Raw genomic sequence first — 15,864 nt, 5'->3', positions numbered from 1 at the left:
ATTTATTTAGAAAAATAACGTATCGTTAATGCTTGTACGTTTTATGAGAAGATGTTATATGTTATTTTAATTTTCCTCTTTTTTCTTTTCGTTTCAGACTCAATGCGCTTCTTTAAGGATTACCGACTGTAATCAGCTCCTACGTGAAGCTTCTCGAGAGGCGATTTTACACGACGACGTATGTACGGCACAGTGCGGCTTCGTCCTAGCAGCGACGGAAGCTACCTCGAGACTTCAGCAATTCACTACACCAACCAGCTTTCCCGGTTTCGTGCCACACAGAAACAGCCTAAGAAGCGCACCAACGCCGGTTTCGTTCAACGGTTTCAAGTTACCCGATCTCTCGCAATTCATCGGTTGAGCAAGAAAATGGTCTTCAAAAAGACTTCTCGTATAACTGGTCGCTTATTAACTATCACACGCAAGAGACACACTGTCTTCCTTCAAGAGACTGTACAACGACAGTGACGTTGGTTTTGTAACGAGCTGCGCTCATCGTTAATAATCGAACAATTTTCTCTGTACAGAAACGCGAATCAAGAATTACGCATGCCAGCTCGTACATTTCGATAAAAATCATCCGTGAAGAGAGTGCAGAAATAATATATTAAGATTCGCATATGTATTATATATACGACTAGAAACGTTTTAAACGAGACACTGTTTCATTTTGTAAGAAATATCTCTCATGTTTTTTTTTTTACTTGTTATGTTTAGTAATATTATTTTGTAGATTATAAGAAGTATTTAATTTGCGCGAAAAATCGTATACTCGAGTAACAAAAGTGTAAAGAGGTCAGTACACGACGTGCCCTGTATAATAAAGCTGTCATTGGCAGTTGGAGGAAAAATTGTACAGTGATCTCGTAGTACATAATTGCAGTGTGAAGATAAAGAAGACTTTAATAAATTGTCACGGCACTTAATGAAATAGTGACATTCGTTAGATAAAAGTGAATATCTTAATGGGCGGATGAGTGATATGTGTATCAAAGGAGTTGCGCTGGTGTTTGACATAGCGAAATTGTTTTTATACTTGTATAGTAATTATAATGCGAAAATAACAAATGCGAACACAAAATTTAATTCTCAATGTCTTTCTTCTTGTCATTACACCTCTATCTAATTTTGTAGTATAATAGTGACATGTATAACGTTAATAAATGTTAATGTTTCTTTTTCTCTTTCTTCTTTATAATAAATAGTGAACGGCGTCCCACACTTCCATGACTTATTAGACTACAATGAAGGTTGGTCCGCTTTTTAGTCTTCTCGAGAATACCACAATTAATAGGCTGATTTGAGACGTTGATTATACAGATTTGATATTTACAAAACATATGGTAGGTACCAGCCAATTAAATACAATTCCAACACGAGTCATTATGAAAATTCGTTCTGTGTCGTTTCATTTACACACATCTATAAATGATGTGTTTGTTCCGTTTTTTTCTTTTTCTTCATTTAAAGTACTTTACACTATTTGTGAATCGTTAGATTTTTAACTGGCAGGAACTTCTTGTTTATTATTCAGCACAGCAGTATTCTCTTGTATTGCAGGCGTTTGTTCTATACATCGCCAAAGACCATATGTTTTGCCAACAGTTGTTTGCCATAATCTCAAGGTACCATCTTCTGAACCACTAGCATATAATTCACCATCTGGCGAGAAACGTACACAATGTACAGGACCAAAGTGGCCTTTGAATGATTCTGAAAATGATTTTAAATATTTGTAAATATATTAATATTAAAGAAATATGTATAGCTATTTGCTCATTTTGTAAACTTGCATATTACAATATTAACTTACCAATTTCTGTACCCGTAGCGTAATCAAACTTGTACATTTTTAAGTCTTCTCCTCCACATACAAAAATACTGCAATCTGGATGCAAACTAGCACTATTCATTTGTGTCGGCGCAGTGTACTCACGTAACTTGGTTAATCTGCACAAATAATTACAATTTTCCTCAAGTGCTATCAATAAGTAATGAAGAAACATGAATAAAAGATATACAATCTATTAAAATGTAAAATATACACTGGAAAGTACTTCCTAGTGGGCCAAGGTTAACTCGAAGGTTCTGTAGAAAATCCATGTTCAGGATATTAATGTGTCTGTACCAACAGGTGTACAAGCAGGTACATTACACACTAACCTTGAACTTGTTTTGCTGACTTCACTTATTTTATATTTTAAGATACGCTGTATGGGTTATGGTAAAACAGAAAGAAATGAACATACTCTCTGCTATTCCAAAAGGTGACTATGTTGGAGTGAGTTGTGGTAATAATGTTCCCATCTCTTGACACTTCCATAGAATTTGGAATTGCTGGAAAATCTAACCTTCTTACTTCTTGACCACTCTTTCTGTCCCAAACTCTCAATGTTTTGTCATCGCCACAGGTAATTAATGCAGTATCATTATTGAAAAACGTAACATGCCTGATACCACTTTTATGACCTGAGAACACCTGTTGATGTTACTGATTAAATAAAGCAGTACCAAATATTATATCTTTGTAAAATATAATTATAGATACATGATAATATGTACCTGTGGTGCTGCATCTGGTTTGTTAAGATCATAAATTCGCACGAGTTTCTCATTAGAACCTGTGCACAAATAATTAGAATCAATGCTGAAGTTGACAGATTTCACAATATGTTTGTGTTGAAATGAATGAATTTCTTCTCCTTTAATTGCATCCCAGACTTTAGCATTAAAATCCGCAGCTCCTGAAGCAGCTCTTGTAGCCCGAGGGTTTAATGCAACACCCCATACCGCTCCTTTATGTCCTTCAAATGTTCCAATCCAATCTCCAGTATCCCCTTGTCGTAACATAGGTTTGCCATCTAAAAATACATCAATTTGTTTGTCAGCATAATTTCCAACTAAGGAAGCACTATAATTTTAAAAATTCGTTCATTGTCTAACAAAATGGAGTAAATAAAGCAGATATTTAATTTAATGTACTTTAATAAAACAGATTAGTCAAAAACTTTCATCCAATTAGGATAACAACATACATGTATATGTACGTAAATACATTAGCGAAATACAGCGAAATTTAAGTAATTCATAAACCTGTTTCGATACTATAGAAAAAATTCATCAGGAAATCCATATCGTCGCAAATGTATAGTATCTAACCTCGAAACGCGTAACTTATAAAACCTTGGTTTTCAAAGAAACTGGGCCAAGGCGATCAAGAACTGAACGTTGTCGATCGCAGAGAAAAAGAAGATTGACCGATACGAATCAACAACGAGTTCCTTCTCGAGGCAGGAGATTAAAAAATTAATTACCTTTACACGCCGAAATCAGATAATATCCAGATTCAGTGATATCGGAGAATGCAAGATGCACCACGGGTCTAGTATGTCCACTACATGTCAGCGGAGTCTGTCTCAAATTCGCCATAGTGTGTAATTACAACCGCAAACGATGAGTCGTCCTCTTTTTTCGATGCACCAACACCCCTTAGGGTGCGAGGAAGAGATTTACTTGCAAATCTACTTCCACACTCCCTGTGAGCTTTCCACGATCCCTGAATCCACTTCCAACCGAACCGTCACCATCTACGTACGACGCGACACTGATCGTCGTGAATGTAGCAAGCGCACGAAACTGTAGGCCAAGTTCAGACAGGAAGAACGATATGGCGGCCTCGAGAACTTTTCAACTCGCTTCAACCAGTTTCGAGGACGAAACGTGAGAGTGTATTCCTGTTCTTCCTTTAACAGACATCCAGAAAATTGTCTTCTGTAGATCAGTTAACAAATATGGTAGCCAATCTGTGCGTGCATTATACGAATTTTCTAAGCAGCACATTATCTGTTTATTTATAATTTTTACGTATTTGAACAAAATACTTAAACATATGTACATTATTCTGCTTAAATATTTTCTTAGAAGTTTTTGATGATATACTAAATACATATGTATATTTAGAAATCTTTTCAAGGATCAACTATAAGAAATTAAAAGAATCAGAGATATAATTGTAATTTATTTACTATATAAAAAGTTCATCATAATTTAACACATAAATTTAATATATGAGTAAGTACATATTCGGTCAGTATGATGTAATATATTAATAAATTCATATATGTATATATCCTATTATTATGATAGAAAAATTTTAATTTCAATGGCATTTCACGACAACGTCTAAAATAATACTTTTATATTATGAAATATATTTATCAATTTTTCAATATGAAACCATAATTTTTTACATATATAGAAAACTCGAAGCTTTATTACAATCCTTTTTTTTACAAATATAAAAATAAAAAGAGAAATGAAAGAATTAGATTATTAAATTAAAGAAAATTTAAACATCTATACATGTATATGTATCGGATTTTAATTATTATCGAAGAGTAGTTTTATAAAATGTGTTGCCTACTTTTTCGTAATTTTTTATTGTATGTATAAAATATGTTTTATAGAGCGTCTGGATCGAACTTTACGTCCTTGATAGCTTCTGTTGCCTCTCTCTGAAATTCGTGGTTTGTTTTCGTAGTATCTATATCTATCTTTGTTTACCACGTGATTTCGTTGACGACCGTGAGTGGCTTCAACCGATCTCTTTCCCTTCGAATAACCTTAAAGCCTGTTCTGGGAAATGTAAACTTATGCATCGTGCAAAGACTGGCAAGCAGTAGAATATGTGAAACAATGCGATAAAAGTAGGTCGAGTTAGAGAAAAGAATGACGATTACGAACTGTGGATAATAGTTTATTGTAAGTACAATTGGAATTTAACCAATTATCACGACATATTACTTCTCTATTACTAACATTCAACAGATATAAATATAGTTCAGTGATTCTTTCAGTTTATTAATGAATGTAACTTATAATATTGCATACAAATTTTTCTGGAAACAGAATAAAATTAATATTAACGTCGAATGTGTTATAAGATACTGAGAGAAATTTATACGACAAACAATTAATTTAATATAGTTTTACAAGTAATTAATTTATTTATATAGGTTATGCTGTTTTCAAACGTGCAACAAAAATTGAATCACCGGCAAAACAATAGTTAAAATATATTTTATACTGAAATAAGACACATTTGTATTAACGATATGCTGATGTTACATTTGTCACATAAAAAATATATTATTTATATTTTATAATTATTAAAGAATTGGTTAATTTGAATATATATTTTTGAAATTAAATAAAACCGCCCTTACCACAAGCCGAAATAGCTCAGTTGGGAGAGCGTTAGACTGAAGATCTAGATGTCCCCGGTTCGATCCCGGGTTTCGGCAATTCGGCAATTCTTTTGTCTATATTTTTTGTAAATATTTACATCTTATGTTAATCTACATTCTATATTTAGCTAAGAGGTATATTTTGTATGTCTTTGGATGAATTAAATTGAATGTTCGTTGTTAGAAATATATTCATATACATTTGATTTAGAAGTATTAATATAAATTATATATTTTACTAGAATCTTATTTTTGTTTATAATTTTCCATACTCTTGTATACATGTGTTTTCTAAGATTAACCACCATTTTCACATATTTCCGTTGATTAACAAAAATTGTTAGTCATTAGTAGAAATGTCAATAAAATGTTTTAAACAAAAATTATTTAATTTTCGGTCTGATACACGTTTGAATATTAAAAATATCCAAAAAATTATTTTTTTAATAAAAAGTCAAGACCACCTTGAGTTTTTAAATGGCATCATATATTTTGGACTCCACAGAGTTGTAGCTAACGTCAAGACGTTACTACTATGACTTTTAGATGACCTTAAATTCAGAAATTTAGATCCGATTTACAGATACGATATGTAAAATTATCTTATTTCTATTGAAACATGTATTAGATATAAGACTAATACTGCAAAATTAATACATCATTACACGTTAGAATGAACTAATACTGTTGATCGAACTTAAATTTCTGAGTTCGATATCATCTCAAGGTGATCTCAGAATCATAATCAATCATCTTTTTATCGAAAAAAATATTTTTGGAAATTTTTAATTTACAAACATGTAGCTGATCGAAAATTATTTAATTTTTGTGGAAAACATTCTTTTCAGAAATTGTCGGAAATACCGCTATCAGAAATACTTGAAAAGTGGTGGTTAAACTTACAGGATATACCCTGTTTATATTATTTGAAACATGCGTTTGAGATTAAAATAATACTGCAGTAAGTAATACTAAATGAATATACATATATAAATAATAATAAAATCATTGAAAGAACTAAAAACATTTATTATATATATTTTATCATGTACTTACATATATATATTTAGATCTATATATTTTTGAATGAAATAAATATGTATAGTAATAATTACATTAGTGATTTTTTTACCATTTAATAAATAAGATTTCAATAACTTTCTAGCTATTTTAGGTAGTATAACAATTTTTTGCAAAATATTTAATATTTGTTTACATAGATAACGTAGATAAAAATATAAGCAACAATTTTTCAATAGTAACGGTAACAGGAAAAAAATGAAACTGTAAACTTAGTATAGTAGATGCATCGTATCTATAAAAAAATTGTTAATCTTTAGTAGAAATATCAACAAAAATCTATTATATTTACATTTATTGTTTCTAGCCAATATACTAACAATATAACTTTTATATAATATAACTATAATAATTTATTATAATATAACTTTTGGAATATTTAGAATTGGATTTTATTCCAGTCGTTAGTGAGTAATATCCATTTTCCATTTCGTCATTTCGTATAATGTTTTTTTTAAGTATTTATGACAGTGAAAAAATTTTTTTATGATAGTATTTACGTTAATACGTGGTCATGTTCATGGTTGAAATAATAACGTTCTTTGAAACTGATGGGCTACATATTTGGCTAATGCGTCTGACAGCGACGAATACTCTCATGCGAGTAAACACTAAACGACCCGGTTTTGGGACGAAAAACAATACAGATTGGAATTACCTTGCGTAAATAATACACGAAAAAACTGAGTCATGGTTGGACGAGAATTTTCAGATAATATTTTATTGTTTTCGAATCGGTAAAAGAATTGATGGAAAGCTAATTTATCTTTTAAACTTATATTGGTATATACACTTATATATGTGGAACGTATAATAACATTGTGGCATTTTTTCAAAATACGTTTATGATTTTTGAAAATACTTTTTATTAAATTCTAACGTAATGGTAGAATAATGAAGTTAATATTGGTAATTGTTTTCATTCCTTTTTTCCTTTATCATTTTGATACCCTTTCTTGTATAGAATTTTGATATTAAATAACTTCTCATATTTTTGTTGAAATATTATACATATAAAATTTTGTATTAATATGTGTATTTTGTTTTATAATTGTTTCAATATTGACTGTATTAAAAATTGATATGACAATTACAATGTTTTGAAATAAATTGGTATACGTATCATCCTTTTTGAACAAAAGAAGGATGACGATATCGACATGTGCTGAAACATCGTGTCAAAAGTTACGTGTCCATATAAAAGATTTAATTTTCCAACGAAAAATAGTTGTAGCGCATAGATCATGGTTTCAGTGTTAGGAACCTTTAATTAAATCCATTACGGAATATAGCTTCTGGAAAATAAATGAAATTTATGTTGCGATATATATAACGAGGAGAGATTGGAAACCTAATCGCATTAAGCGTATACTTTGTTTAAGTATAATGAATGAAGATTGAATAATTATACTTTATATTTAAATTTTATTTTTGATATACATATTTTTTATGAAATAAAATAATTTCATTAAGAATAATATTAATATTATTATTAAATTTTATTATTATTAATATAATATACAATATATATAGTATAAATATCATTGTTAAGATTGATATTATTTTAATTTTATTTAATTATGTAGCAATTGAATTTATTTTATAATTTTCGAAGAAAAAAGGTACATTATTACATGTCAAATTTTAAAAATTTGTATTATGTACTTTTCATAGTTACATTATTTAATATAGTTTTTCATATTACAGACCTTTTCATTTTTACTCATTTTTTTACTTTTTTTTATTAAATATAGTTACTCATTTACGAGTTTTTAATTTCTCCTTTAAATTAAATAATTATGGAATTAATTATTAAGTTATAATCCACTTTTATAAGAACATATTTTATCTGAAAGAAGGATCGCAATTCCAATTATTAAAGACTGAAAAATTTCCCAAACAATTTCTCATATTCTTTCATTATAACTTTTAATGCAAAATTTCTCCAAACAATTTTAAAGCATTTAGCTGTTATTTGAATTTGATTAAAAGAGAATGTTCCATTTCAGTCTTTTAAATGGTTTTTTTGTTTTCAATGTTTATTTTTTCAGAAAATTATTCGTAGATAACTTCTTCCATTTCGAATTTGGGACAGATTTTGCATACACATGAAAGGACTATGAAAGCAATGATTTTTGTACAATCTATATCAATACCATCTTAATTTTGGGTCAGCTTATCAGATTATGTAAAGCATATAAAAGCTTATGGTTCATACCACTTTGTTGTTTTTAATATGCATATGTATGATTACTGCATGGAAATATGTCTTCCATTAAGTGAATTATCTTCTTGTACTGAAAAGTTAAAATTTTATATTGAAATTAAAACAAGGTTCGCTGTTATAAAAATTTATTTCCATTTTTAGTAATGTAGAGATTTGATGTTATTATCTATTGTTAACAAACTTTACATTCGAACAGAATCGTCTTATGTATTTATCTCGAATAGCAATGAATTATATTTATCTGATCTTTAATATATTGGCAAAGCATATTTATCTATATCTGTAGAGCTCAATCCATCGTGAACAATTCGAAAATTAAATTAACAATTAATTTTTTTGAAGAAAGGTCAAATTACAGTTATTCAGATTCTTCTCGCCTCTACTTTTTATTCGTGCTGAAAAAATTCCGCTTACATTGTTCTTAAGGTATATCTATACTAAAATATATTTTTATATTATCAAAGTTATTTTTTTCAGTTTATGGAGCATTTATAATAAAAAGTGAAAAAGGAATAAAAATTGACCATCTAAAATTGGAACTTCCTAGTAAGTACAATATAACGTACATTAACTTTTAGGAACTATAATAATTCTTAATTTTTAAATCTAATTGAAATTAATTGAAAACTTATTAAATATTAGCTAATAAATAATATAATTTCAACGTACATATTTTCTCTTCTGTCTTCATTAGAAACAAAGATAGAAAAATAAGATGAACGAAACCATTTATACATATCAACAATTATTCATAACAAGCTAACCATTAGGCCAATTTTAGTAGTTAACGCAAGTGATTATGAACAAATTCTGACAATTAAAGTAAGCTCGAACCCTAATAAACTTAATTGTGTTATTAATAATCAAATAAAACTAAATTCATACTATCATAATATCCTCGTAAGTTATTTACACAACTTATTATTTACCTGTGTTTCGAGAGTTTCGTATAATAAAAGCAGTAAACATTTTTTATGTCCAGGAGTTATAACGAGTGTCCCATTCCTACCTTAACGTTTACTGTATTAACAAGCAAACGTCTTTCGAAACACGTCGCAGCTCATAAATATGAAAATGTATAATGCCTATAATCATCATAAATGAGAAAATTACGTTTCTCCATAAATGCGTTTTTGAACGTATAAACTCAGATTTGATGTTCTCACGTGCCTGTTGCTCTGCAGCGCATATGTATGTGCTCGCTCGTTAAAGTATATATACATACACAAACACACCCATATGCGCGCATATACTCACACGTTTGAAGTCAAAGTCGCGTATTACACGAGGACAAACTAGGAAAGGAAAACCACGTTGGGTGTCAGATTTGCGCGACGACAGGAGCTTGCGAAGTCTGTTTCCGTGGTATCCATGGATCTCGTGTACGAAAACAGGGAAAGGCACTTTTTAAATCTGAGAAAAAAGTTGCTGAGCGTCGCGTGCGGTTAGCAATGGCCATTCGCGCGATCCGATTGGTCAATGCTCGCACGTGCGCGTTGCTGCTTTTTCGGAAACGGTGCAAGGAGGCTCGATGCACCGTGCTCAGTCGGTTTTAGTCGTCTTCTATGGGAGGATGTTGGCCGGTAGTTTACCTGTGACGAAACGTCAAGCGGGATTTTCTTAACTTTTCCCATCGACTCCTCGTGTCAGAAATAATAATTGTTATGAGACGATAAGAGATCAGTCTTATCTATCGTGTTCAAAAGTTCGACGTTGCGTATAAACGTGATAGTCCTTTGTTGATTGCGATTGTTTACGTGGTAGGAGTCAGTGCACGGACTAAAAACATAGAGGGCCCCTTTGGAGAACCACGATTGTGCAACGTTCACACGTGCTTTCTCACGTACGATCGTCAATCGATTTAATCACCCGTTTGTGAGCAAGACTGAGGAACGAAGCTAGTGAAAAATGAAAACTGCATCGTTACTTGCTCTTGTTGTCTGTCTGCAGTATCACGTCATTGGTTCCTTGGCTGGTGAGTCGTGCTTTTTGTCAGTTTGCTAATTTTTTTATTTTCAGCGGCAATCGTTATTGTTGGAGATAATGTATTTAGTCGCCAACAGATGGCAATTGGTGTTATCGATTGACACCCATAAATCAATGGTCTTTAGCTTCGTGTTTCCGTTACCCCGTTTTCCTTGTTTCGAGCGGCGTGTGAGCAACACTTTGGTGTGTGCTTTGGTCGTCAAATGTTAAGCAGTTTTCACGTTGGTTATTTTATAACCTTTACTTCTTCTACCTAAACATTATTTCCGATAAAAACCCAACAGTCGTGTAGTAACATTCTGAGCAAACTTTGATTAGGAATTCAGATGTTGCTGTTAGATATTGACACTTACATGATGATCAAGGATGTAATGTTTCTTATCGTTATAAATATGTATATTATTTTAACGTAGTTTGATTAATTAGGAATAACTTTTATAAAGAGTTTAGAATTCTTATTTTTGTTTGTTATGTAGATTCGTTTAATGTAAATGTCGAAGTATACAGGGAATGTCTGTATCCACTTTAAATAATATAAAATAAAATTTTCTAAAGCGAGAGAGATTATCACAATGTAAGGCACTTTCGAAAGGAAAACATAATATATTTCCTTGTAAACGAATTAAAGAAACTACGATGGAAATGACTAATGATGTAGGATCTATATGTTCAGATTTTATTTGCTACCGATTGTATGATATAAACATATTATTATATCATGGATATAATATATGAGAACAAAGTGTCTACAATTAAATTTATTAGCATTTCTTATTATTTAAAAAGTATTTAAGAGGAATAGATAGAACAAAATTAGTGTTAATAAAGAAATACAAGTTAATACTATTTAGAGAAAAGTTTTTATTTACGTAATAAATATTCTTTATATAACTTATTTATGCTATTTTTGTTAAAAAAATATATTTTATATTTAATAATAATTAAATTAGTTTGTCATTTCACGTGCAGAACATTTCTCATTCATTTTCGATACTTAAAATTATTTTTAATTATTTTCACCTGGACTTTCCCTCATTATACCAACAAAATGTTTTTGTTTTATGTAAAATGTTGTTCAATTATAATTACTAATTAGTTGTTAAAATTATAAATCTAGAAACTGTGTTACTCGCGAAAAGAATATTGAGATAAAATAGCTTCTGGAGTTAATTCCACTGATTGTGAGTTAATATTGGAATCCTGTGTCACGGAAGTAAAAATAATTATTTATTTACATTCACAGGTTACATATTGGATTAAAGCAAACCAGATTATTCTTATAAAATGTAGAATATGTATGTATATATTAATCAGGTTTAAAATTTACATCTTACTATACACACGGACGTGCATGCATCTGTTACTAAATCAAAAAGTCGAATATAAAATATAAATTGAAATTCTCCTTTTCCGTCACAGATAAGCAAGAAATTATATATTGTGTCTCGCAAAATTGATTCGTCCTATTTACTTTTACGTTTGCTTTTTCTACGTTCGTTAATTCTCAACAACTGGAACAAACTTACCGCATCAAATACCGCAAAATCGATTTAACCCTCATCCATCCCTCGCGTCAATTTGACACGTTGCCATAAACGTAAAGAAATACACGCACATGTTACTTTATTATTGGTGGAGGATGCGTGTGATTTTATATTAGAATGTATACAATTTTTATTTATCTTATTTTTTACTTTTGACAAACACATTCACGAATTTATAACTGTTTATTCCACTGATTTTTGGTAATAATTGGTGTCAATCTGATATGAAGAGATAAATTAATTTAGGAAAATGGCAGTTAAAAACCCATTATTGCATATTTCACTTAAAGTTCCATGTGTCAGCGAAATCTTCGCCAAAGTTGTAGAAAATAAATTATCCTCGCGAAATTTCACGCGTGCAAATAAGAAAAAACATAGAATCTCACATAGGCAAACTATATTTAATATTATCATATAAATATATGAATAAGGTACCTAATGTTATTAAAAAATGAAACGTAATAAATGCATATAGATTACTTCCTATTGTTATACTTTCAAATAACGCAAATACATATGTAATCTAATAAATAAAAAACGATGGACTGTTATTTTGTTGCTTATTATTTTCTATATATCGATTGTTAACATTTTCCTGCTAAATTCTTGATGTAAATGATTAACGTTCTATAAACGTTTTGAAGTTGTCATCTTTTGTTTATTTAATTAATATTGTTTTCATTTAGAGTAATCTATGTCCAGATTTTTTGTAAATAGATATGAAGTAACATCACATATTCTTCTACGAACAAATATGTTTCTAACTAGTGAAAAAATGGGGGTAAAATTTTAACCATTTCTAGTATTTGCCAAAAGGAATAAAAAAAGTTTTTGTCATTATCGTATCAGGATACTTTTTATGGTAAAATGTACATAATTTTGAATTTCCTGGGTGGGTCACTTTATATGTTTGATTCACTCATCCACAATGAATAACGCGGTTAAATTAAAACAATAAGTTGAACATTTGAGACATTGAGAAAAGGTGGAAAAATGTTTGAAATTGTATAGATACTTAGTTCGTTTCACACACATAATTTATACGTGTGAATGTCGCATTGAAATGAAAGAAAAATACATCAAACATCTCTTATAAAAATTAAATAAGTAATAATAATTAATAGTAAATTTTTTTATAAATTTTTATAATTATATATTATAATTTCTGCTTTTACTCCCTTACTTATAACATTCTGTAAAACCACTGGTTGCCTAGATTCACAAATTCTACACGTGTCTCGATACCTCTGAATCTGCCATTGTGTACGCTTCTCCGATCACGTTGTGCAATATGCCTCTGCTAAAATCAACGGAGTCTGTAATCGAATTTCCTTCGAGAGAATCGATATGTGTACGTAGGTTTGAGACCTGGTTGATATCGAGTACGATTACTTTTGATTTTCCTACATACTACGTAGGATCATGGGCGAAATAGAATGCTGATGCTGCTTATGACCGTCTGTGTATCGTAGATAAGCTGTATAGTTGGTTAGCATAATACGTTCGTGATTGTAAAGACGAAAATTCCTTCGAAAAAACGGTTATCTTCTACGGATGGACGAATGTTCCCGAGAAAAATATCGCTTCGCATCTCACAGGGTAATCCTTCTCTGACACAAGTTCAAATTGCTCGTATTTTTCTTGGCCAGAAGACTGTCGTTGAAAGTCCTTAGTGTGCGTGTTGGATTTTTGTGTTTGACGATGTCGAGGTCGCAAGGTGAACGAGTATCTTGAGTATCTTATTTGTCGGGGTTGTTATTTTAATACTCGTGATGAATCTGAGGTTTTTGTTGCATAAAACCACATTAAGTTTTTAATCATATTCATTTATTCACTTCCACTGATTTGTAATTTAATTATGAATATAGCGAATCTTGGAGTTCCACTGATAATAATTATTATCAACTGGTATCGTCATAGGTGACTACAATAGTTGGAATTAATATTAGAATAATTCACTTTAATTCTTGTATTTTGTAAAATAACACAGTCAACTTTGGGAGACCGACCTAACCTTTGAGTTAATTTTAAGATAATTCATTTTAATTTGTGTCTTGCACTTTATACAATAAAGATTGTCAATAGCGTTTATCATATAAAATATAGAATCTTCTCGTCTCTTCGAATTGAAATTAAATATTCTGAAATTAAACAATTTATATAACTCGAATTATAATTGTCATCTGTAACCTGAACATACCAGCTATGTAATAAATTAGCTTCTTATACGATCAATTTCGATCGCTTGTAATTTCTGAAAGTATATTACTCTGACTTAAAAGAAAAAATGTTTTAGATAATAGTTACTTGTTCTTTTATCGTACGTTATGTATATGATTCGATCTATTTGGGATTTCGCTTGAGTATACTAATGTTTGAGTATACTCCTGGTTTAACCTCCATAAGCGATGAATAGAGATTAATTCTAACCCACGTTTATAGACTCAGCTCTATAATATTTGAGATAAAATCCATTGAACAATTCTCCAGATGTTCCCAAATTTATGTATGTAGTAGAATTTTTAAAGGATTTATGAAGATGTAATATTGATGATCCCAGAGAATGTAATACAGTAGAAATTGTATTGTGTATTGTGAAACTGTATTGAAACTGTATAGAATTGTGAATATCTTGTTTGTTATAAGTTCATATTGTGATATTGGTGATGGATTTATGATTTGCAATATATGTGTATAAGAGAATGTTTAAAATATTTCATTCTTTTTATAGGTTGGTATTTTAATATTCAAGATAGGTTTTAGGGTGGTTTATAATATGCTAGAATTTTCATTATATCTGAAGTAATCGAAGTTATAATTATTGGAGAACTTGAAATATGAGAGGTATCTATAGATATTGGAACTTGTTAAGAGCCAAGTGGGACCAAGTTATTTTTTTTTATGAATAATTATTGGAATATCAATTTCGTGTGCGGATATTTACATCTTTATAAGAGGAGATATTTAGGAACATTATATTATTCGGATATTTAATATTCTGTTATCACAAAACGGCGATTTTGTATATTATTTGAGACGAATAACATATTTTACTACGATATTAAGTGATTCAAAAAAATCCATAGCATTTTGAATATACATGAGTGTTGAATTTTTTACAGATTTAATGAGAAAAGACACTTGTAGTTATCGTCTGCTAAGTAGTAAGTCTTTCCATTCGGGTAAATAGAACTATGTATTTTCTAAAATTCTCCATTTTTAATCACAAGATACAGGAATTAAACTAGTATTCTAGAGTTGTTCAATAAGGAAAGTAACGTTCTGCTTCAGTAAAATAACATTAGATTTTATCTTCGTATGAAGTGCAAATATGAATTCTTTTACCTTTCTATCTCATCGGTTTTATTCGTCGTTTTCATTTATTTCTTACTTCTGTTATCAACTTCCATTTACATATTTTTGCGAAATTTTATTTTTGCCTTTAAGTGACAAGAGGAATTGGATTCGCTAGATAAATATGAAAAATATTTTGAAAAATCTATTCAGTTAAATGAAGAGAAAAAGCAAAATTTATACATGCGTTGTTACATACATATATGTATGTACATACATCACTGATAATAAATTATAATTATATTGAAATGATAATTCTAAACTATAAATTTTCTTCAAATTTGTCTATGAATTTTCCAAATAATTGGATAACTTTCAGAATGACTATTAATCCATAAATATTCCATGAAATGCATATACCATCGGACACTGATAATGGAAATTCTCGTTTCTAAAAAGTAATAGAACCACCTTCTTTAACGAAACC

The 15,864-nt window shown here is 29.9% G+C and overlaps 3 protein-coding genes, 1 long non-coding RNA gene and 1 other non-coding gene across 5 annotated transcripts in view; 4 read left to right on the top strand and 1 right to left on the bottom strand.

Annotated features, from left to right (window-relative positions):
• The window catches only part of LOC117160532 (uncharacterized), a 72,734-nt gene extending 71,553 nt beyond the window's left edge, over positions 1 to 1,181 (top strand). Inside the window, exon 7 of the mRNA XM_033341345.2 lies at positions 98 to 1,181. Coding sequence (XP_033197236.2) covers positions 98 to 361 — 264 coding nt within the window. The 3' untranslated portion in view covers positions 362 to 1,181. The remainder of the gene's footprint in view (positions 1 to 97) is intronic.
• On the bottom strand, positions 1,062 to 3,615 carry wmd (serine-threonine kinase receptor-associated protein wmd). The gene is made up of 5 exons (XM_033341346.2): positions 3,315 to 3,615; positions 2,563 to 2,861; positions 2,250 to 2,479; positions 1,814 to 1,950; positions 1,062 to 1,713 (listed from the first exon to the last, which is right to left on the bottom strand). Exons 1-5 carry the CDS (start codon positions 3,427 to 3,429, stop codon positions 1,502 to 1,504), a joined length of 993 nt encoding a protein of 330 aa, XP_033197237.1. The 5' UTR covers positions 3,430 to 3,615; the 3' UTR covers positions 1,062 to 1,501.
• Positions 3,616 to 3,980: 365 nt separating this feature from the next.
• LOC143303218 (uncharacterized) lies at positions 3,981 to 5,256 on the top strand. Its single transcript, XR_013059303.1, has 3 exons — positions 3,981 to 4,071; positions 4,467 to 4,761; positions 5,016 to 5,256. It is a non-coding gene; the product is annotated as an uncharacterized LOC143303218 (long non-coding RNA).
• TRNAF-GAA (transfer RNA phenylalanine (anticodon GAA)) lies at positions 5,231 to 5,303 on the top strand. Its single transcript has one exon. It is a non-coding gene; the product is annotated as a tRNA-Phe (tRNA).
• Positions 5,304 to 10,114: 4,811 nt separating this feature from the next.
• LOC117160565 (uncharacterized) overlaps positions 10,115 to 15,864 on the top strand; it is a 286,749-nt gene continuing 280,999 nt past the window's right edge. The window contains exon 1 of the mRNA XM_033341404.2: positions 10,115 to 10,528. Within this exon, the coding sequence (XP_033197295.2) occupies positions 10,462 to 10,528 (67 nt within the window). The 5' untranslated portion in view covers positions 10,115 to 10,461. The remainder of the gene's footprint in view (positions 10,529 to 15,864) is intronic.

Source organism: Bombus vancouverensis, chromosome 1, assembly GCF_051014615.1.
Source record: "Bombus vancouverensis nearcticus chromosome 1, iyBomVanc1_principal, whole genome shotgun sequence".
NCBI lineage: Eukaryota > Metazoa > Arthropoda > Insecta > Hymenoptera > Apidae > Bombus > Bombus vancouverensis.
This window is presented reverse-complemented; position numbering and strand designations above follow the sequence as displayed.

Coding starts and splice junctions, on each gene's coding strand:
- wmd (XM_033341346.2), bottom strand. CDS start 3,429: ATGGCGAATTTGAGACAGACTCCGCTGACATGTAGTGGACATACTAGA. Junction 2,862..3,314: donor TCTGATTTCGGCGTGTAAAG/GTAATTAATTTT, acceptor ATGTATTTTTAG/ATGGCAAACCTATGTTACGA. Junction 1,714..1,813: donor CGCTACGGGTACAGAAATTG/GTAAGTTAATAT, acceptor AATCATTTTCAG/AATCATTCAAAGGCCACTTT.